Source organism: Episyrphus balteatus, chromosome 4 (assembly GCF_945859705.1).
Source record: "Episyrphus balteatus chromosome 4, idEpiBalt1.1, whole genome shotgun sequence".
Lineage (NCBI taxonomy): Eukaryota > Metazoa > Arthropoda > Insecta > Diptera > Syrphidae > Episyrphus > Episyrphus balteatus.
In genome coordinates, this window is record NC_079137.1 from 33519877 (window position 1) to 33543916 (window position 24040).

The 24040-nt window shown below is 34.3% G+C and overlaps 1 protein-coding gene across 1 annotated transcript; it reads left to right on the forward strand.

Annotated features, from left to right (window-relative positions):
* Positions 1-6338: 6338 nt before the first annotated feature.
* On the forward strand, positions 6339-19422 carry LOC129917731 (zinc finger protein 423 homolog). The gene is made up of 4 exons (XM_055997812.1): positions 6339-7025; positions 12785-12927; positions 16289-18508; positions 18577-19422. Exons 1-4 carry the CDS (start codon positions 6384-6386, stop codon positions 19268-19270), a joined length of 3699 nt encoding a protein of 1232 aa, XP_055853787.1. The 5' UTR covers positions 6339-6383; the 3' UTR covers positions 19271-19422.
* The last annotated feature ends 4618 nt before the right edge of the window (positions 19423-24040 follow it).

The following is a 24040-nucleotide window of genomic DNA, read 5'->3' on the forward strand; positions in this document are numbered from 1 at the left end:
CTTGGGATGAACTGACTCGAGATATTGGCTGTGCCTCTCGTGGATATAGTGGGTATTATATACAAGAAGGTTGTTCTTTTTTTACCGCCCAGATCACGCTCCATTGCGGACCCAATTCCGCATGGTTGAATCCCAATCCGTCGTCGTCGACACGGTGTCAGTTGTGTATAGTTGAAACTCACAGAGAGTATAAACTGGTTAAGGCGCCTCTCGCTTATACGAAAACGAACGATATGACTGCTGGGTTTTTGGTGTGTGGATTTATACTTGTTCTTTTGTACCTAAACGCAAGAAGGCGGGCAGCAGCTTAGAGGCAATTTGTTGTGGCTCTTTTGTCGGATCGATTCGTGTCTTTTGGCTCTGTGCACACACAGTGAATGAGTGTACACTGGAGTATCTACACGTTAACGTTTTAAATTTTTGTTCGTTCGGATTCGGTGATAGAAGTTGTAGTTATTCTTTGGTGCTCAACAAATTTGGACGTGTTTCCTGTTGAGGGATACACATTTGGATAGATATTTTATTTCAATCGCGATCCTTGGGGTCCTGTGTCGGTGGGATTATTATATGAATTTTTTGTTTGGGTGATATGAAAAGGATAATTGAATAAAACAAACAAAAAACTATAATATTGTTACTAAATATTAAGTGTTGTGAATAATTTTAAAAAATAAACAAACAAAAATATCAAAGTGTTTGAAATATAACCAAACGAATTTGAAAAATATACAATTTATGAATAATTATGGATGATATTATTTAATAAATGTACATAATTCGCATTTATTTGTACATATAGTGAATTTGTTATAGATAGTTAATTAAATATTTAAGTGTTGAATTATTGATTTGTGTTTAAAACACAAAAAGTTTTTTTTGTTGTAAAATTTCCTATGATGATGGCATTAAAAATGCTATATCGCGGCCCAAGTTCAAGGCTGGAGAATTTAATTGAAAAGATACAAGCCACCAAAGATGGAAATCCAGGTACGCAATAAACAATTTTTAAAAAATTAGTTATAACAAAAAAGTTTTTTTGAAATTTACAACACGCAAAATTTTTGTTTTACAAAAATTTTTAAACAGCCGACGGGTTTTGAGCTTGGTTTTAAAACCAGCTTATCTGCATCCGATTCCTTTCTTATCAATAATTTGTTTGGTGGTAAATCGTCGAATGTTTGTGCTGATCAAGGAATACCTGGTTGAACACATTTTTCCAATTAGATTTATCTCTTAACTTGGCTGGTAGATCTAAGCCACAACTCTCGTATCATTGATAGGCTTAAACAGGCCACAGCTTAAATTTTTTTAGAAGAATATTTAATAATAAAGGATATTATAGATATTGAATATCATTCTTATGCTTGACCGTCAATTAAGCTCAGTAATCCTATCAAGGTTCCGTTACACCAACAGAAATGCATTTTACGGTCTTGCGAAATTAGATGAAATTTTTAATTGGACAATTATTAAAAACGTTTTAATAATTCTCTAACTGAATTTGAGTGGTTCAATTGTTAGTTCATCATTCAATTTTTGATAAGGAATTAAATTTATTTAAAAGTTGACAAAACTATTTAAATTGATAGAAATCACTTTTCGTTACATCTTTTTAAGGATTTACTTTTTATGTTTTAACTAATTTTCACATCAAAAGGGATAACAACTATAAATATATTCATCAGACTCCTTTCATAGGTGCTTCTCGCTTTTTATTACACGATATGTATAGCATCAGCTTTGGTCGTTGGTTCGAATCTCTACTGCGTTTTTTTTTTTATATAAATTGAGCACAAAGCTCACAAAAATTGTGAGTTATTATGGTATTTTTCAAATTTTATGTAAACAAGTTTTAAGATGTGTAACATTTTTCACCAAAAACGATTATAACGATTTTAATACAAGATTGCTTCTACAATAGGATGGTAACAATAATGATTAAGGGCTCATTTTACAGATAATTGAAAGTTCTAAAGTTCATTTTTGAAGTGTTTTCCAAACAACTCAAAAGTTCGTTAGATATTTAAAAAAAATGTCATTTTACCCTCACCTTGCGAGACAACACGGACTTTGAGCAACTATAAAATTGAACTTAACTGACTCACAGAATTGGTTTGTACATCATTTTTTAGATAATTTTATTGTGAGTAAGACTGTTCTTGGTAATTTTTGATTAAAATTAATAAAAATGGAGCTATTTAATAAAATCGGTACCAACACCTTTTCCAAGATGGCAATGACGAAGAAAATCTATTCCTTTTTGTATACGCTCCGGTGGAGATTATGCAACGAGAAAGAAAATACGTTTGGTCCTTAACAGAGTCCATTTTAGGCTGGACAAAAAAAGTACACAATAAAACATTTACAAGTTTATTTCAACCACAAAGCTTCAATTTTCATTCGACGGAGATTAGAAGTTAGCCATAATCTTAATTAATGTCTCAGGCGGGTTTTTTCAGTTATCATTTTTTGCGAAAAAATGTAAAATGCGAAAAATTTAAATTCAAGTGAGGTGATTGGAGCTTCAAAATAAAAACTATGCTCTGTCGGACAGAAAAATCACTAAAAAGCATTTATCAAATAAGTCATGCTACATTAAGGAAATTCATAAGATATTTAAAAAATTGGGTAACATTGGTTGTAAGGTTAATTGAAGGAAAAAACGAAAATCAAATTCTTTTGATGATCGCCTAATTATCAGGGAAGTAAAAAAAAACCGACGACTACTCAGTTCCACTTCAGCCACAGAAAATACAAAATTAAATATTTCAAATATTATCCGTAAAAGACTTTAAAGAGCATGCTAAATATGGAGTTTTACCCAAGTACGCGCCTAGATTTGGAAGTCAAATAAGATCAAACATTTCGAATTCAATAAAATATTGTGTATTAGAAAAGGGTGAACGAACCAGTGCAATTTATCTGACTTTTTTCTTAGTATTTTTTTTTTTTTTTTTCTTGAATAAATGTTCTTTTGATCATAATTAAACTTGTGAGTTACGAGTATATTCATATTTTTATTCATAATCAAAATTATAACTAAAGAACGTTTGTGTGTGGAATGAATGCAATAGTAGAAAAAGATTTATAACGTAAGAAAATTCGAAAAAGTGTCTTTATAAATTAATAATTTCGCAAAAAGTTGAGTTTTTTGAAAATTTGACAGTACAACGTCTGTCGGGTCAGATAGTAAATCATAAATTATTTTTTTTTATAGCTTATGTTTCTGTTAAATAAACTTTTGAACTATCCACCTAAAATAGTTTCGTTAATACAAAATAGTAAGCATTTAAAACAAATGTGTATGGCGTATACGTACTTTTTTTTTGTTTAATGATGGTGGAAAAATTATTCGCCTAAACATTTCAGGAAACAGATGTAATACGCAATTTTTTTAGATTTTTAGTTGGAGAACATATTTTTACAAAGCTGAGCACAATATTTCCAAATTTAAATTAAATGGAAATGACGGAAAACAGCAGCCTAAACGCAAGTATGGAAACATACGAAAAATGAAACTTAAATTAAAAATATTGAAACGATTCTGCAGTAAAACTCTTATAATGAGACCATACAATGTTGCGGATTTTACATTTGCGCTGTTGCCAGCGTAAAAAACTGGTTGCATATGCACTTTGTTTCAAACACGTAAAGATGTCAGCTATTTACCTACAGTGGAACTGGACGTTGAACAGGTTTAAAGTTTTTTGCTTTCCAATGTGAATGTATTCTAATAAACCTATACCCAAAATATATTTAAAATATTTGATTTTTTCGATATTTACAAACCATAACTTTAGTGAGGCGACTTAGCATTATAAAAAGTTCAATCGTGAACTTTGTGATAAAAGCATAAAATTATTATCGTTGGTAGTACTCAATATAAGAGTTATTTTGAGATATTGAGCCACCTTTTATTCCATCCGGAAGGGTAGATACAAGACTTTTTCTGTGTTGCACTCGATTTGTTGTATATAATATTTTACTGAAAGACAAAAAACCACGCAGTGACAAAAATTTCATTCTTAATATGAAAACTTAATGATTAAAGAGCATTTTATAAATCAAACTGCATTAAAATAAATTCATGAGAAGTTCAAGCAATTGAGTTCAATTGGTTAAATGGTCGGTCGTGGGAGAAAACGAAAAACAAATCCATTTGATGATCGTCGAATTATCAAAGAAGTTAAGACAAAACCATTGATTAAAAGTCTCAAAGTAGTAGAGAATACAATATTTAACATTTCTAATGAAACTATCTGCAAAAGAAGAAGCATGCTTAAAAAGCAGTTTCACACACCGACCTGCTTCGGTTTAAAAGTGCAATAAAAAATACGTCAATTAGACATTCTCGTTTTGAAAAACATGTTACTCTGAATTACCAGATATATTCGGCCGTTTCCCTTGCCGTTTTCCAATACATAGTCGGCTAATCGACGTATTTCTTGGAGAATCGATTTTATTGATTTTATTGCACTCTACAGAGACTGAAAAGTCATACTAATTGTAAATTTGAATATAAGAAACCATTTGCGGAGATTAACAAGAACCAAGCCTCATGAGCTTATGGTCTAAAAAAAAACATAGGAAAGTATTAAAAGTTTAAACTTCTCCCAAAGTGATTTACAGAGTTAAGAAAGAATAATCTAATGTCGATCTTTCAAGATTGGTCCTGATTAAGAGATGGATTTATAGGTTAAGAGTGTCACACTACTTGGTGTAGAATACTGCCAAGTGTGTTTTGAAGATTTCCTACTGTCAATAAAAAAAAAAAAAACTGTGAAACTGCTTTCTTATCATGCTTCTTCAAGTGCAAAATAGATCCAATGTTATCAACAATTTTCATTAATCATTGCAATAAAAGTTTCGTTCCTAGATGTTTTGACGAAGTTTTGAAAGAATCCTGTTTTCATAGCCGACAATTTCTTTAAAGCCTGTGAACACAAGTCATACACAAAATATCAATATAAATTTTAACTAATATCCAAAAAAAAACTTGCTCTGTAAGAACTGCAGTAAATTAATGCGTCAAATAAATGTGTATGTGGCAATAACAATAAAACAAAAAAAAAATAACGTCTTCCGATTCCGACGGGATATATACGCATAGAAAATCGTGGGAACCGTACAATTTTCCACCATCTCCTCCCTCATCTTCTAAATCATTTCTAATTAGTTCAAATTAAAGCTGGTGTTCCTTTTTGATGTGATATAGTTTATTTGAAATAATAAAACCTTATAAAAACCGTTAAGCACGGTCTCTCTAAAGTCCATGTTATAATTGATATATTGCAAGTATACACACGAGACTCTTATTATGCATTTGGAAGCTCAATGAAATCAAAACACAAGCCTATATCTATCTAGGCTGTATCATGTGTCCCCAAACAAACCCGAAGACCGCAATGTCTGTGTCGGTTTTTCCAATTTAGAAAAAAAAGCCAAGTTATCTCGTGATTCATGCTTAGAACTATTAAAAAATCTATTTGAAATCTCACACATTGATGATGATCTAAGCACGGAAATGCGAGAGACTGGCTGATTTTTATTCAGTTTTTTTTTTTCTTTTGTTTTCAAATCTACCGGAAAGTGATGGTCTTCTATTTTATAAAAACTAAGCCGCGATATGCATGAGTTTTAGTCTTATTTTTTTTTTTAATAAGACCGCCCGCGCTAAAATTTTCTGCTGCCCCAACTATCACAAGACTTTGTTGACTTGACTATAAACACAACAAGACTCAAGCTGCTGGACGATAACGATGCTTTTAATTGAAGTTTCCCTTCCGTCTAATTGTCATGTAACGCCACTTGATCGGGGAGAATTTATACAAAAACATACAAAACAGCAACTAACTTGTCATCGCCGCAGTTGTGTATAGTTTTATGTCGCCAGATAATAATTACACCTCCCCTTCCAATTAATTCAAGACAGCAAAATATTATATCCCTACTAACTAACAAGCCACAGAAGCGGCGGTTTCTCTCGCAAGCCCCTTCTTGCCTTCTTTGACATGTATACACAAGTTCTAAGTCCGCCACGCGCGTTAATTCAATTATATCCCAACTGAATCCAAAGATTTGTGCCTTATTCATTGTTTGGAACCACTTCCTCTTTAGTCATACCAGATTATAATGCCACTTAATTAATTAGGGGTTTTGCTATATAGATAACACATGCAGGAGCAGGAGCTGCGCTCTGTTCTGAGACATGACACCTACGACAGAGGGTGTTTTAATTAAGACAACCGACGACTTGTCTTGTGTCTTTTAGTGATGGTGTGGTTGATGTCATTTGAATGAATTTAAATTAATCGAAAACGTCTTAATTTTACTTTTCCACAGATCTGTACTCGACACACACCTCGTCCAGTTACTCGCCCTCCATGTCGGACGGTACAATTACTCCGAACTCGCTCCATCACCATCATCTTCATCATCACCATCATCATCAACAGCAGCAGCAGCAAAGACTGCATCATCACATGCAGCAGCAATACCATGGTGAACAACAACAACAGATAAGCGGCAGTGGCGGTGGTGGTCACAACCGCGACAGGCATCACAATCGACGTGTTTCAGCCTTAAATGGAGCAACAGCTACTGGTGTCACTACTGGCGGCGAGGACGATGAAGAGAATGATGATGATGATGAGGCTGGTGACGGGGATGCAGACGAAGATGACGACGCCGCAAATTCTAGCGAGGAAAGGGTATTCCTTACGTCAAATGGTGGTGGTGGTGCCAATGATGCTGCTGGAGGAGCAGCAAACAACACAAACAACACCAGCACATCTACCACCACCTCGAACAGCATCGGTGGCGCAAATAGTGGCGGCGGTGGCGGTGACAAACATTCCGTAAAAATTCCAACGAAATTGCGGAAAATCGATAGGGATTCGGCAAAGTTGTTGGATAAGTTGACAAGTGATGGCATTAAGAGCGCGACCGACCGCGATGGATCCTATCAGTGTCAGTTCTGTGATAAATCATTTCCGCGCCTTGGATATCTCAAGAAGCATGAACAGGTGAGTGAGTTTTTATTTTTAAAAGTATATATTATTTGATGGTAAAGTTAAGTAAGGTTCAGGTGCGTATATAAAAGGGGGCAAATGGGGGTATTTTCTACTTTCTTTGAAGTTTTAATTTAAAAAATTCTTCTAAGGAAAAATTTATGCAGCAATTCAGTAGAAAAAGTTGAGAAGTTGAAGAAGGGAAATTTAAACGCTTTTTATCAAAATACAAATTTTTTAAAATTATATGTTTAGAAAATGTGTCAAATCTGTCATTTTGAAAGATCATTCCGTCATTTTATTATAATAGGTCTATTTAGGTACTGCCTTAAACAGTACTACTTTTTCAACATTTTTAAACCAACTCCTGTTTGAGTACTCTGAAACTGTAGTTTTTTACATTATTGCAGTAGTATAGTAGAAATGTTTCTCTTTTAGCAAGTACTCAAACAGATCTTATATGAATGCGGTTTTCTCTTAACCCTCTTTGCATGATATTTAAATAATTGTTCTTTTGGAGGAGCGTTTTTTGAAACTTCCTCTGGGAAAACACAAAGTAGTCTATTAATTTACTTTCTTCAAAATTAGGAATGTTTTATTTTCAAAAATGCACTGTTAACAGTTAATTTTTACCTATGATATTGTTATCTTTACTCTTTATAATGCATTTTTTACAATACAAAATTGGGAAATACCACGTTACCCTATTCCACGGGTAATTGACATCTTATAGGCAAAAAATTAAAGTGAGCTTATAAGAAAAAAATGATGGTATTTAAATGAAGAAACCAGGAGAAAACCAGCAAGTTCATTCCAACTCATTCCAAGAAAAGTGCAATTTAAAATGTCAAAAGTTTTTATTTTTCATATATTGTAAGAATACATTTTTCATACAGTATTACACCCGTTACAAAAATAAAGCACACCCGTTATATTTTTGAATTTGTATAAAAACGTATCCACCAATTTTCATTCAAAAATCAACAATATGGCTTCTGAAAGTCACCGAAGTAGACTGAAACGATTTTCTAACGTCACACCCGTTACATCTTATCTTAAGGGTTTTTAACGTTTAAATACATGTTAAGAAATTGACATTTTAAAAATATATTAACTTCTGAATACCGTTAGGTGTTGAAGTACACAAACCAGGAACAGAAAATGAAGTAACTTTGTCACACCCGTTATCGTTCACTTCGAGCCTCAATATAGTATCGGAGTAGTCACAGTACAATGATTATGGTATCAAAATTATGGTTAAAATATATTACCCCAAAAGATAAATACTACTTAAATAGCTGGACAAGATTGTGCGGTTAGTTTGACCAAAACACATCATAATGAACAGAAAATCCACCATTTTAAAAATTTTGTTTTATCAAACAAAAATAGCTTACTGAGAGTTTTTCAATACTACAGAAAATTGCTAAAACTCTATTCTTTTTCAGGATTGAAATCATTATTATTCCAAAATTGGGTATACCTAATTCGGTGTTCCATTGTTCTATACATATTTTGAAATTCTTTATACCTAACCAAAAATTCTGTATTAAAAATTCTTGTAATTGGTAAAAGAAAAACTGTTTTTATTGTGAACAAAAAAGTATTTTTCATTATCAAAAAAATTTTTCTTCAAAGAATTATAAAATACAGAATTTTGGCCGATAATTTATATAAGGATCTATTCGTATTATAGATTATAGAACAAAAACTAGTTCTAAATTTTAGTACAAGCGGAACCTTGCACAGGCAAAAGTTTTCTGCTGCCTGGTATTTTTTTTTTTCATTTAACTCAATCTAAAGCTTTGTAAATTAATCCTTCGAATACCCTGATAAAAATTATAATATTACACTGCACAACAAGGTTTTGGATGAATAAACTATACAATACTTTTCCAAGGGTTTTTGGTGTGCTGAACTCGAATCCGGTTTCAGAAATGTTCTATCAGCTCTAGTTTTTGAAATATTGCCATTAGAAGATGCAAAAACACGTTTTTTGGCTGATAGCTCTTTTCAACAAAATTTGACTATTTTTATTATGAATAAACCAAAGTATACTTTTCCAATAGTATATTCTATCAATCTTAATTCTTGAAATATTGCCGTAAGAATTTGCGAAAAAAGCGTGTTTTGGCTGTTTTTGAGGTTATGCTATGATGTGACAAAACAATTTTTAACGGTTTCTATAAGAACTGTTTTCCTTCTTTGAAAATCTGTTTAAATCTTTCCGAAATCTGTTTTATTATCCGAGATATCTTAAGTTTAAGTACGTGTGTTTTGGCTTATTTTATCAATAACGTATTTCAAACTGCAGTAACTTCAAATTAAAATATCTCGGATTATAAAAAAGATATCGCAAAGATTTAAACAGATTTTTAAAGAAGAAAAGCAATTCTTTATACAAACCTTCAAAAAGAGTGTTGAAAAAAATTCCCTCACAATGCAGCATAACTTCAGAATCAGGTGTTTTTGCATTTTCTAACGGTAATATTTAAAAAACGGGAGCTGATAGAATATTTCTGAATTCGGATTCGAGCTCAGCACATCAAAAACCTTTGGAAAAGTATTGTTTGGTTTATTCATCATACAAAAACTTTAATTTTGTTGTGCAGTGTTATTATTTCCGAATAATAACACTTCATTAATACATTGAAATTTTTTGCTTCTATTAGATTCTCACACGGAAAAATTCTTGAATTCCATTTTACCTTTTAAGGACATGAACCAACATTCCACGGAAAATCAAAATTACTTAACTAAGTTCACGGAAGGACGCGAGATTCTGGGTGAACTAAAAAGTGCACTAGCAAAACAAAGCATCAACCCTATTGTAAGTTTCAACGGAACAACTTTTCACAAGTTCAACTTGAATGAAAATTTAAGTTTTCGGCTTTGTTCCAATTTTCTTCGCCTCTGAAATTTAAGTGAAAAAACAATTTTAAACTACCTCGGGTTTCACTGGAAAACAGTCACTCGCAGGCTAAAAAACCCACTTCTTCTTTGGTGTTCTACGTCCTTTTTTTGTCATACAAAATCTGGGGTTCATTTTTGTACCACTATTCAAATTTTTGACCATTTTTGAAAATTGTTTCAAAGCACTTTTTAAATTATTTTTTTTTTCACATTTTTGTTGTCTTTTCTTTCTTGCACTATTTATTCAAACAGAAGTGCGTCCGCTTGATTTTGCATTAATTTTAAGTAATTTCGCAAAATTTTTAATCATCCAAAAAACTGCAAAACCTGGCTTAACTGTTAAAAGGATAATAACGATTTGACACTACAAGATATCCAAAGAATTTGCATAAATTCACTGGCCTATTAAAAAGTTTAAACGCAAGTTAAGTTCTTTTAATACCTCTTCATTTTTTCAATCGAAGAAAATCTGCTATTAAAATTGTTTATATCCCTAACGCCACGTTCATACATTGTATAATATAATTTCACCTCATAATCAATCCCCTTCTTCAACAAAAATCTTTCATCCGCACATGATTGGGTTCCCTCCTTGCTTTACCATAAAAGGATATGACTTCTTTTATGTTTATTTATTTATTTTTTTTGTTTCCCTGAAAAAAGTTTTTTGAAACGAGAAAGAGGGGGGTAATTAACAGTGTTTGCGCTTATTAGAGGCGAATTGCGGGAATATTTTCGCACTGCTATACTGACTTCGATTGTGGCGGTGTGGTAGCACAATACTTGCGGGTAGATCAATAAATACATATTTTTCTTTTGCACCAACTCAACTCAAACTGACTATATTGATTTTGCGTTGACCCTGGACGCACGTACATTGCTTACAATTTCAACAATTTCTCGGCTGATACTTTGCCCATCGACTGCAGTTTCTCAGCATCAGTTAATACATTGAAGAAACTTGGGGTTCTAAGAAATTCCGACACTGACCGACCCCGCTGAACCGGTCTCTTTTTTCCTCTAATAAAGTTCATATCTTCGCTTGATCTGAGGGAATTTCGTCTTTTTCGCGAAGGTATATTTGAGGTTTTTGCTTCTTTAAAAAATAAAAAAAATCTCGAAAATTCAAGGAGCACTCACTTTTAGGGTGAAGTATTATTGCACTTTCTGTTTGGCAATAAATATAAATCTTATTCTCGCACTGACTGACATATAAAATTCAAGCGCGGGCTTGGGAGTTGGTCATCCAAGCTTGTAAAAGCGGACTTCATCACATCACATCACACACATGATAAATTTTTTGGGCATCTTGTGCAGCGCCTCGATACCTTTTTATAATGAACTTTTTGAGGAATTCGTTTGTGTCGTTGACAAAGGGGTCGGACAGTATTGGTAGAAGTCAAGTCGTCGAAAAAACTTGAACCATGAAGGATGAAGATCGTATCTTTTCCTCGTTCGTCTTTGTCCCTGTCAGTGGACTTTTTTTTTGTCACAAAAAAGAAACAAGAGAGAGATGATGATTTGCAATGGGCAGTTAAAAAACAATAACCAGCACAATCAGTTGTTCATATTGTGCAATAAACACAGGCCAACTCACTGGAATACAAATTGACTAATTTTGGCTCTGATTCGAAGAGTGCCAGCGTGCGAGAGAGATATGGAATCTGTTCTGGTTGTTGCTGGTTGATTTTATTTATTTTTTTGTAAACTTCAAAAGTCAAATGCCGACGATATAAACAGAAAAAGACAGAAGCGAAAAAAGACTGTGAAATTGGTTGGTGACACTACTGGGTTTGAGTTTCGTCACCTAGCTGATAGAAAATATCTCAATTATACCAACCTATGTGTTGGGGATGTGAGTTTCAAGTCAAAATTCGAGGAGTTACAAGTCGTTAAATGCTACGACACAAAAGACATAAATGTGATTTCCCAGAATTAAGGGCACATATTTTGAGTTTTGACGAGACGCACACGGTAGCACTATAACTAAAGGTACTGATGGTTTTGGGCAAGTTTGAAGAGCTCCAATTAAATAGTTTGCTTGCAAATGCACAGTGTAAACTATATAGCCACCAGAGATGGGGAAGGATGGTGGATGGATAAAATCTTTTGAACTGTTTGTGGCTTTGGATAGTTATACATCTCATATGCATATCGCGGTGACTTTACGACTTGGCTATGTGCGATGGAGACGACCATCATAAAACCCCACGAGTCTCTCTCCAAATATGTTAACTGGAATGATAATTTGTTTTGTTTTTATTTTGCGCGAGCTGAGTTGACATTTTGGACCCAAAGAGCGCATGTTTGACAGGACAGTTGTTGGCATGTAACTTAGTAGTAGGATAGGAAGACACAGAAGTTTTTGTGTCCATTTGGGTTTTATGTGCGCGGTGGCAATTAACATGCGTAGCGATCATCCACACTTTTGCACACAGCAGAGCTAGAGACCCTTCCCCCAGAGTCGGTGGTTTCATTGCTATACATTTGGCATGCTCAAGGCGTACGGTCGGCTTGGCGATCTCAAATAAAGTGTATGAATATTTTATCCATCAAAAGGTCTACACAAGAGAAATCATGTTTGTTGGGGAGATTTGAGGGGTGAAAGAGCACCTCAGCCGTCACAGATGTTTTCTGTGATTTTGTTTTTTTTTGTTTCCATTTTAAGTTTAAGGCTATCATTTGCAAAAATATCATGTCTGAGTAAGATGATGATGATGTTTTTTTCTGTTTGACTGTGTGTCTATGTGCATCTTAAAGTAATTCAAATATCCGCATATTTTTTGTTGTTCTGCATATCTAGAGCTACGAATCTTTTTTCTTGAATTAATGTTTTTTGTTGTGTTATTTTTTATTTTTAGAGTCATGCGGAGCACCTACCATTCAAATGCGACTACTGTGCGAGACTTTTCAAACACAAACGGTCTCGTGACCGACACACCAAATTGCATACTGGTGATAGACGATACAGGTGTCCACATTGTGAGGCGGCTTTTTCAAGAAGGTAAGTTGACAGGAATTTTATGTATAAATTTTAGAATTTAAAAAAAAAAAATGTTTAGAGAAATTGCAAAATTTTCGTTTTAAGGAAAAATATTTGAGACTGTTTAAGAATCATGTGAAATTCAGTACTATTGAAGAATGATAAAATGTTTCTATTCCTTGATATCTCAGTAAACTAGCTAGTTTCTAATAATTGCACACTTAGAGAAAAAAACAACGTAAAGTGTTCAACGTTGATTTAATGTTGAAAAAATTAACATGAAACTTCTTCAAAATAAAATTGAAACAACGTAAGAATTTTTTTTATTTTTGTCGGACTTCAGGTTTTGTTGCATTTTATCATTCTAATTATCAACACTGAGATAGCACGATGGTAAAGCATTCGCCTAGTAACCCAAGAGTTGTAGGTTCGATACCCAGTGGCTGCCCATTTTTTCTTTTTTTTAATAAATTGATGCTTTTTTTTTAAGTTGAAACAACTTTGATTTAAAGATGCTTTATAACGGTAAACCACTATAAACTAAAGATGTTCTACTTTGATTTTAAAATTTTCGTCTTCAACGCAAAATCATTCCGAAAAATAGTTGAATCAACGTGGTTTTCGTTGATTTTAAGTTGTTTTTCTCTCAGTGTATTCGGACAATTTTCTTGAATAGATAATTTTGGCATAATGAAGGCGAACTAATATTTTCAGCTACTGTTTTCTTCTACTATGACTATGACTATAATATTGAATTTAATGATATGAATAGGCAATCTAAGTAGCTTGCAATGGTCAAGAACTCAAATTAACTGGTTATACATGGTGATGGTGCCCCAGAATAAGATAACGAAAATTATTAAAGGGGGATTTTTGGTTATATTCTAAGCAAAAAATTGATATCATTTAGCGATGATCTAAGAAAACCCTAATTTTGGTTTGTCTAACCTCATGTTAATGACAATTTTTCTGTTAATAATAGTGGACAAGTGTTCTTATTTAAGAAGACATGTTTCTCGAAAAAAAAGTTCTGGCCCATCACAATTTTTGACTTTCAGTTCAGTTTATTTCGAAAAAAAATTGTGGGGAAAATAGTGCAAGTTAATTGATTCTAATGAAGAAAAAAATAATTCAGTGCAAAATCATTCACAAGTTTACCAGGTAACTCATACATTTTATGATAGGTATTTATGAAAACATGCACCTGGTTTTTTTTTTTAAAGAAACTTGCTTTTTTTTGCTTTAGTCTAATAAAAAATTTATTTTTGTTAAAGATATTTTTATTTAAAATACAATTACTACAAATATTTGAAGGGTCCTACATTTCAGTGTCAGGTAAAATTGGCGAAATGTTTCATTCGAAATAATAATTTGACAAAGTGTCAAATGAAATCTTATTATCAATAAGTGAAAAATAATTCGATACAAATTTATGCAGAACGGTCAATTTTCAAAGAAAAACCAGCGAAATGAGATTTTCAAAATTAAAAATTGTTAAAAAATATTCCACTGAATAACTCATACCCAAGCAACTTATACGTTAAATGCACAATTCTGAATGAATAATTGCCTGTGAAATGAGTTTAGCACTTACAATATTTAAGCTTAATTCGAAAACAAATTTAAAAAAACATCCTGCATGTGCGTTGCATTGGTGAAAATGCGAGTTCAGAAACTATCCTTTTTACAATATTAACACACTTCAATAGATTGTTATAAATATTAGAACTTTAGTGACAGCTTAAAGTATTATACAGTTTTTAAGGAAGATGACTCTCGACCTGTCTGACTCCTAGGTAAAAAAAAGCTATCAACTCCCCTTGAACTCCTATGCTAGGATACAATAAAATGCACGACTGGGTCGCACGTACTTGCTCTTGTAGTTCAAAGCATCTTTATCTTAAATATCTATTGGAAATTTAAGATTTTGTGAAGAAAAAAAAAAATAAAAACAAAAAAAAAATCGAAAGTTAAAAAAATTCAATTTTTTAAAAATTTTTTGAAAAACTTTTTTTTTTAATTTTTTTTTACATTTTACACTTCAATACCTATGATGTCTGTAAATTTTGAAAAAATTGACTTATGCTTTGATGAAATATATGGACTTAAAAAACATGTCAATTTTTGAAAAACGGCAACGCCATATTTCCGCTCTTGGCATTTTTTGAGAAAAACTAAAAACGCAGTTTTGTTGGAATCAATAAGAGTACTGCGCACACCAAATTTAAACGAAATCGTTAGAGCCGTTTTCGAGAAATTTGAAATACCTCGAAAACGTTATATGGGAGATATGCGTTAAATTGGAGATATTAAAAAAATAAAAAAAAAACGGACCTAGGGAATTACGTAAAAATCATCTGTACCAAGTTTCAAGCAAATCCATCCACCCGTTTAGGCCCTAGCTCGATGTACAGATGGACGCACAGACGCACAGACGCACAAACGCACACACGCACAGACCGACGGACGGCATGACGAAAACCACTTTTTTGATCTTCTCCATCATCGTAATGTAGGTTTTGATTAAAACCTCGATTTTTTTTTTTCTACACGAAACCAATACTTGCCCTATAGAGCAAGTAAAAATGACATTTTCTAACTTCACACTCTTCAGTACTTCGACTGTATTTTTGAAAATATCGTAATTCAATTTCCATCCTAAGGGCTTAAGGATTTTGAGCTAGGCACTATTGCATCAAAACAAATATCGAAATTAAAAATAATCCTTAACTCTAAAACGTGACATCCGACTTCTTTTTTTTGATTTCAGATTAAATTAAAGATTAGGCCCAACTAAACTAGCTTTTCAAATTATTACTCAAATTCTAACATATTTTTTTGATATCAATTTAGTTAGGTATGTCGTTTTCGATTGGCTCTCCGGAAGCGTCCGAAATCATTCAGAAGAATTCTGAATGTGTTTTATTCGCACGAATATGACAGACAGAACGCTTCTCACAATAAAAATTCTCTTCCTGATTTCAAAACAGAATTCACTCAAAATCACTAATTTTTAAATAACACCGGCACACAAAAAAAAGTATCATGTACCAGGAACCAAACCTATCTTTTTATATGTTTTGTTCCGAGATTTATAAAAAACACAACAGACTAAAAATAAGCTTTCCAAAATTTGTAATACAACATTTTTAATAATGTTTTTGCATTTCCTTGTACCAGGAGTTTTTAGGCTTACCCTTCTTTTTATTCATAAAATAAGAAAGAGTGCATTTTCTGTAATTGGAGAGGGCTATAGTCTAGGTCCCTGAGGTTCGTTCGGTTTGCAGTTTCAAATTAGTTTTTTACATATTTCATATTCTCAATAACCTATTTACCTAGTGTAGTATTTTTCCCTAATCAATTAAATTTCTTTTTATTTCAGTGATCATCTTAAAATCCACATGAAAACACACGACAACCAGAAACCATTCCAATGCACTATCTGCAATCGAGGTTACAATACAGCTGCAGCACTAACATCACACATGCAAAATCACAAGAAACAAGCAGCAATTTTAGCTGCTGGAGGTAATCCGGCTGCAATCAACTACAGCCCACGATCAACTGGTTCCGGTTCGAGTAATGGCAGTTTGCAAAAACGTCGTTACACATCCATTGCCAATACTAAAAGTCCAAGTCCCAGTACATTGGAGTATGCCAAACGCATGCGCAGCTCCTACGTCTCATGCATGTATTGCACAAAATCTGACTTCACTTCAATGGAACAATTAAGCAGTCACATTCAAGCAATGCATGAAAAAGAAGCACTTGCCAATCAATCTTTGACTGCAAGTGGTTTTCAAATGTCCTGTGAATACTGCACAATGAAATTTCCCAGTGTCCCGGCAATGTTTCAACACATGCGAACAACTCATATTGATCGTTTGTCAAGTCCAAGTAGTTATTTCGAACATTTTAATCGATTAGCTGCAACTGGTACTTTTAGTCCAAGATTATCAACTCCCAAATCGTCGAATGAAACTAAAGTCAAAGTTGAAGAACCAAGTCCTAAGGGCGAAGAAAAAACCGATGACGAACCAACTGATTTGAGTCAAAATCGACGATCTGTTCAGACTCCATCGCAAGAATCTGCCGAAGCTAACGACAGACCTGGGGTATTCTTCTGCAATCAATGCAGCGATGGTTTTCCAGATTTTGACAGTTTCCGTAGTCATTTAAAATCACACATTGTCCAGGGACTCAATTTGGTTTGTCACCATTGTGGTCAGACCCTGCGAGATCAACCAGAATACGAAAGACACATCGTTTCTCACTTTCTCATCACTTGTTCGGAATTTGCTTGCACTGAGAAGAATTGCAATAAAACCTTTTCAAAGCCTGACGAACTTCAGAAGCATCTCTTTGACAACCACATTCAAACTTTATTCAAATGTCTCCTGTGCTCAGACCTCTTCGAAACAAAAGTCGCTGTACAAGTCCACTTCGCTTGCGTTCATTCACCGGAAAAGAAGATTTTCCGCTGCTCAGCTTGCATGGATACTTTCCATGGAGAACAGGAATTCCACATTCATGTGAAAACTCGCCACCAGACCATAGTTGGCTCACCAATTCAATGCATGTTCTGCCGAGCTGTTTGCTCCACCGAACTCGAAATGCATTTCCATCTTGCTGCTCATGCCCGCCAGTTTCGTTGCCCATCATGCCCGGAGACTTTCCACGTCGAATTCCTACTCGATAGACACATGCAAACTCACCATCATGGACAGAAAGAAGTTGAATCCACACCACCTCCTCCTCCACCACCCCCTGTCAATCCATCCCCAGTAAACTCGATCAATCCTCTCTATATGAGTGCCCTTTTCAATAAGCCCCCTCCAGTCACTCAAAACAACAACAACAGCATCCTGGACTATAATGCATTCGCAATGGGAAAGAACTTATTCGCAAATGCCTCAGGTAACAAATTCTACAATCCTCTTCAAGTCGATACTGGATCGGCCATGAAACATCCATCTCTGGTGTATGCCAGTTTGAATCAACGTTACTTCGATACCAATCGAACTATTCTCGAAATGTACAACCAACATCAACAGGATAAAATTGCCGCTGGCCCAGTTGCTAGTATGTTCACCAGTCCAAGCAACAATAATAGAAGTGCACCTAAAGTTCCACAAGAGGCTAACAAGCCCTCAGATCGAGCTATTGGCAATGGAGGCGGTTTTAGTTGCGGAATGTGTGAACGTAATGATTTTCGCACTGAAGCAGAAATTCACTCCCATCGCAAGATCGTCCACAATCTAAAGACAGGTGTTAGTCTTCGTTGTGCTTATTGCAGTGGAAACTTTAAGTCACGCAGTGAGCTTGAACACCACATGAAAACTTGTCACAATTCAACTGGCAAGCATAAGTGTTTGATCTGCGATGAGATCTTCCCATCGCCTGCAATTCTTGCCGAACACAAATTGCAACACTCAAAAGTTGGACAGTCTGGAAAGTGTTCCCATTGCGCCAAATCCTTGCCCGATGTCATGGCTTTTAAGGGTCATCTTCTCGAACACAACACTGAAGGTCAGATGCCAGTGCAATGCATTTGCTGCCGTCAAACACTTCATTCCGATTTTGAAATCGGTCTTCATGCCAAGTGAGTTTTTTCGACCCCAGACTCTTGGTAAACAGTTTTTTGAAACTTTTTCTTCTTTTTTCTTTCAGGTTCCATACCAAGTCATCGTGTATTTCCGAGAGTGTCTGTGCCCTCTGCTTGGAACCAATACCCAACACAATCGATGCAAAAGTCTGCGAAAAATGCTGCCGCAAACACAATCTCAACAACAAATACTCGAATCAGCGAAGCAACTTTGATAGCAACTCAGGACAGTCAAACTATGTGGAGAACCGTTGCAACCTTTGCAATGTCATAATGCCCCATTCCCAGAAACTCCAAGAACACTTGGTCGAACACACTTTCGCCGGTTGCGAAGATAGAGGCTTTTCGTGCTACATCTGTTCGGCAGTTTTCACAGCTCCAGCTGGTTTGCTAAGTCACATGCTCGAGCATGGAGCCAATTCACGTCCCTACGATTGCAATCTTTGCAGTGACAAGTTCTATTTCCGTGCCGAATTGGATCATCATTTAGTCGATCATGAAGCTCGTGATCGATCAAAGAACTCACAATCCACAGCTAGGAATTCAAGCCCTGTAAATGATGATAACAAACCATCATTCCCCGAACCATCACCCCAATCGGCAGAAGAAGAACCACCAAAGCTTGAGCTCAAAAATGAATCTCTTGAAGAGAAACCAACCGTCGAAGAAGACGATGATGAATATATCGAAGTTGAAAAAGTTCCCGAAACCATTACATCGCAGGAGAAATCATCACGTCCTTCTGACAAGGATGAATAGACTTTATAGGTTAATGTATACCTCAAGTAAAACCAGCACCAGTATTTCCTTGTGATATGCTCAAGAGATCTTTTGCTTCTTTTATTATTTTTTTTTTTTCGTTTCAATGTTAATTTTATTACTTTGTTCCAGATTTGTATCCATTAATTTATTTCACAAAAAAAAAAAACAAAAAAATGTTATTATATCCAATTAGTTATGTAGTGATTAAGCTTGCACCAATTGTAATGAATTTTAGCAAAAATAATAAAAAAATACCAATTACCAAAAGAATAAAAAAACGTTTTTTTTTTGTCCTTGAAGAGTCTCTTGAAAGTTTGCGCCCAAGTTAAAGTTAGCGAAAGAGAGAGAGAGAGAGATCATCAATATTGATGCCAAGCATTTAGGACGTTGTTTGCATATCAAGTAGATAAGTTGGGTAAGCTATAGCGTGGGGTTTCCTACTCCAAAGAATGTTAATTTTCTTGAATCATAAAAAACTGCAAGTTGAGTTGATCTAGGTTTTCATATGCAAACTACCAAAGAGGGACAGAGTTCATCTACACGACCGACGACAACGATGAAGACTGTGAAGACACGACGCGACTATGATGCACAGAGATCAAGCACAATTACTAGTATTTTGCCAGCTGGAATTGATGTTTAAAACTGGCTACTCTATCTGATTTCGGGGATCTGGCTGCGTCTAAAGCTTAGTCTGGTAATAGGTGTGTGCTGACAGCTTCAAGGCGACACACAAGTGGCAGCCGACCGACTTGACAACGTAGGCATTTCCATCAGCCATCATCACAGCCGCAACCGCAATCAAGAGTCAAGACAGTTTATCTTGTCAGGTTGTCGTCGGGCGGGTGGACTAAATGCATTTGAGGTCTACATTTAGATATACCTTAAGTTCGTAACAGTCAGAATGTTAAGAAGAGAAAGAGAGCGAGGGTGGTGCGGCAGTCTTTTTTTCCTTTAAGAGATTTTTCAAACCAAGTTATAAGGTTGCTTCGAAGAGTCACGTAGTAGCAATAAAAAGGTGCACAAAATCTTTTGATATATGGTTGGCAAATTGTTTTGACATCGTCTTCGAATGGGTATACTACTTTTAAGCGTTAACTGTGTCTTGTGGATGGATGATCTTGAAGCATTTTAAACACATTTCAGAAGTTTTTCTCTTTTAAACAGCCGCAGAGAACAGCTACTGAGTCAAACTTGAAAACGGGGGTGGTAGAATGTATATAAAATGATGTGTGAATAATTATGGTAGGTGTTTGTTTAACATGGTTAAACATTGGAAATCACGTGTTTAAGGAATTTATTTGGGAAACATTTAATGGACATTAGGATTTTGGTTGGAATTTAATACTTGTTTTTTATTAAAATAAAAATAAAACGAGTTTTCGATCAAGAAAAAAAAATTAACTGCATTAATCACAGTTTTGTATGCAGAAGTTTGTTCTTGAAATTTTAAAATGAAGTTAAAATTAAAAAATTAATTTTTTTTGCAATAATGCCTTCTGATGCAACGCCATTGCACTTTTGCTCTTAACTCAACGAAAGAATTACCGTTTAGCTGTTTTGGACATTTTTGAAAATCTAATGCATTTTTATCATTTCTGATACCGTTGCATTTTTGCTCTTAACTAAACGAAAGAATTACCGTTGAGCTGTTTTGAACATTTTTGAAAAAAAGTGCATCTAATGCATTTTTACCATTTACGATGCAACGCCATTGCAATTTTGATCCTAACTCAACGAAAGAATTACCTTTGAGATGTTTTGAACATTAAAAAAAAAAGTGCATCTAATGCATTTTTACCATTTACGATGCAACGCCATTGCAATTTTGATCCTAACTCAACGAAAGAATTACCGTTGAGCTGTTTTGAGCATTTTTGGAAAAATGTGCATCAAATGAACTTTTACCATTTCTGATGCAACGCCATTGCACTTTTTCTCCTAACTCAACGAAAGAATTACCTTTAAGCTGTTTTAAACATTTTTGAAAAAAAGTGCATCTAATACATTTTTACCATTTACGATGCAACGCCATTGCAATTTTGATAATAACTCAACGAAAAAATTACCTTTGAGCTGTTTTGAACATTTTTAAAAAAAAGTGCATCTAATGCATTTTTACCATTTCTGATGCAACGCCATTGCATTTTCGCTCCTAACTCAACGAAAGAATTACCGTTGAGCTGTTTTGAACATTTTTGAAAAAAAGTGCATCAAATGCATTTTTACCATTTCTGATGCAACGCCATTGCATTTTTGCTCCTAACTCAACGAAATAATTACCGTTGAGCATTTTTATCATTTCTGATGCAACGCCATTGCAATTTTGCTCCTAACTCAACGAAAGAATTACCTTTAAGCTGTTTTGAACATTTTTGAAAAAAATGCATCTGATGCATTTTTACCATTTCTGATGCAACGCCATTGCATTTTTGCTCCTAACTCATCGAAAAAATTACCGTTGAGCTGTTTTAAACATTTTGAAAAAAAAAAAATGCATCTAATGCATTTTTACCATTTCTGATACAACGCCATTGCAATTTTGCTCCTAACTCAACGAAAGAATTACCGTTGAGCTGTTTTAAACATTTTTGAAAAAAAGTGCATCAAATGCATTTTTACCATTTCTGATGCAACGGCATTGCAATTTTGCTCCTAACTCATCGAAAGAATTACCGTAGAGCTGTTTTGAACATTTTTGAAAAAAAGTGCATCAAATGCATTTTTACCATTTCTGATGCAACGCCATTGCATTTTTGCGCCTAACTCAACGAAAAAATTACCGTTGAGCTGTTTAGAACATTTTTGAAAAAAGTGCATCAAATGCATTTTAACCATTTCTGATGCAACGCCATTGCATTTTTGCTCCTAACTCAACGAAAGAATTACCGTTGAGCTGTTTTGAACATTTTTGAAAAAAAAGTGCATCTAATGCATTTTTACCATTTCTGATGCAACGCCATTGCATTTTTGCTACTAACTCAACGAAAGAATTACCGTTGAGCTGTTTTGAACATTTTTGAAAAAAGTGCATCAAATGCATTTTTACCATTTCTGATGCAACGCCATTGCATATTTGCTCCTAACTCAACGAAAGAATTACCGTTGAGCTGTTTTGAATATTTTTGAAAAAAAGTGCATCAAATGCATTTTTACCATTTCTGATGCAACGCCATTGCATTTTTGCTCCTAACTCAACGAAAAAATTACCGTTGAGCTGTTTAGAACATTTTTGAAAAAAGTGCATCAAATGCATTTTTACCATTTCTGATGCAACGCCATTGCATTTTTGCTCCTAACTCAACGAAAGAATTACCGTTGAGCTGTTTTGAACATTTTTGAAAAAAAGTGCATCTAATGCATTTTTACCATTTCTGATGCAACGCCATTGCATTTTTGCTACTAACTCAACGAAAGAATTACCGTTGAGCTGTTTTGAACATTTTTGAAAAAAGTGCATCAAATGCATTTTTTCCATTTCTAATGCAACGCCATTGCATTTTTGCTCCTAACTCAACGAAAGAATTACCGTTGAGCTGTTTTGAATATTTTTAAAAAAAGTGCGTCAAATGCATTTTTACCATTTCTGATGCAACGCCATTGCATTTTTGCTACTAACTCAACGAAAGAATTACCGTTGAGCTGTTTTGAACATTTTTGAAAAAAAGTGCATCTAATGCATTTTTACCATTTCTGATGCAACGCCATTGCATTTTTGCTCCTAACTCAACGAAAGAATTACCGTTGAGCTGTTTAGAACATTTTTGAAAAAAGTGCATCAAATGCATTTTTACCATTTCTGATGCAACGCCATTGCATTTTTGCTCCTAACTCAACGAAAGAATTACCGTTGAGCTGTTTTGAACATTTTTGAAAAAAAGTGCATCAAATGCATTTTTACCATTTCTGATGCAACGCCATTGCATTTTTGCTCCTAACTCAACGAAAGAATTACATTTAAGCTGTTTTAAACATTTTTGAAAAAAAGTGCATCTAATGCATTTTTACCATTTTTGATGCAACGCCATTGCATTTTTGCTCCTAACTCAACGAAAGAATTACCGTTGAGCTGTTTAGAACATTTTTGAAAAAAGTGCATCAAATGCATTTTTTCCATTTCTGATGCAACGCCATTGCATTTTGCTCCTAACTCAACGAAAGAATTACCGTTGAGCTGTTTTGAACATTTTTGACAAAAAAGTGCATCTAATGCATTTTTACCATTTCTGATGCAACGCCATTGCATTTTTGCTCCTAACTCAACGAAAGAATTACCGTTGAGCTGTTTAGAACATTTTTGAAAAAAGTGCATCAAATGCATTTTTACCATTTCTGATGCAACGCCATTGCATTTTTGCTCCTAACTCAACGAAAGAATTACCGTTGAGCTGTTTTGAACATTTTTGAAAAAAAGTGCATCAAATGCATTTTTACCATTTCTGATGCTACGCCATTGCATTTTTGCTCCTAACTCAACGAAAGAATTACATTTAAGCTGTTTTAAACATTTTTGAAAAAAAGTGCATCTAATGCATTTTTACCATTTTTGATGCAACGCCATTGCATTTTCGCTCCTAACTCAACGAAAGAATTACCGTTGAGCTGTTTTGAACATTTTTGAAAAAAAGTGCATCAAATGCATTTTTACCATTTCTGATGCAACGCCATTGCATTTTTGCTCCTAACTCAACGAAAGAATTACCGTTGAGCTGTTTTGAACATTTTTGAAAAAAAGTGCATCAAATGCATTTTTACCATTTCTGATGC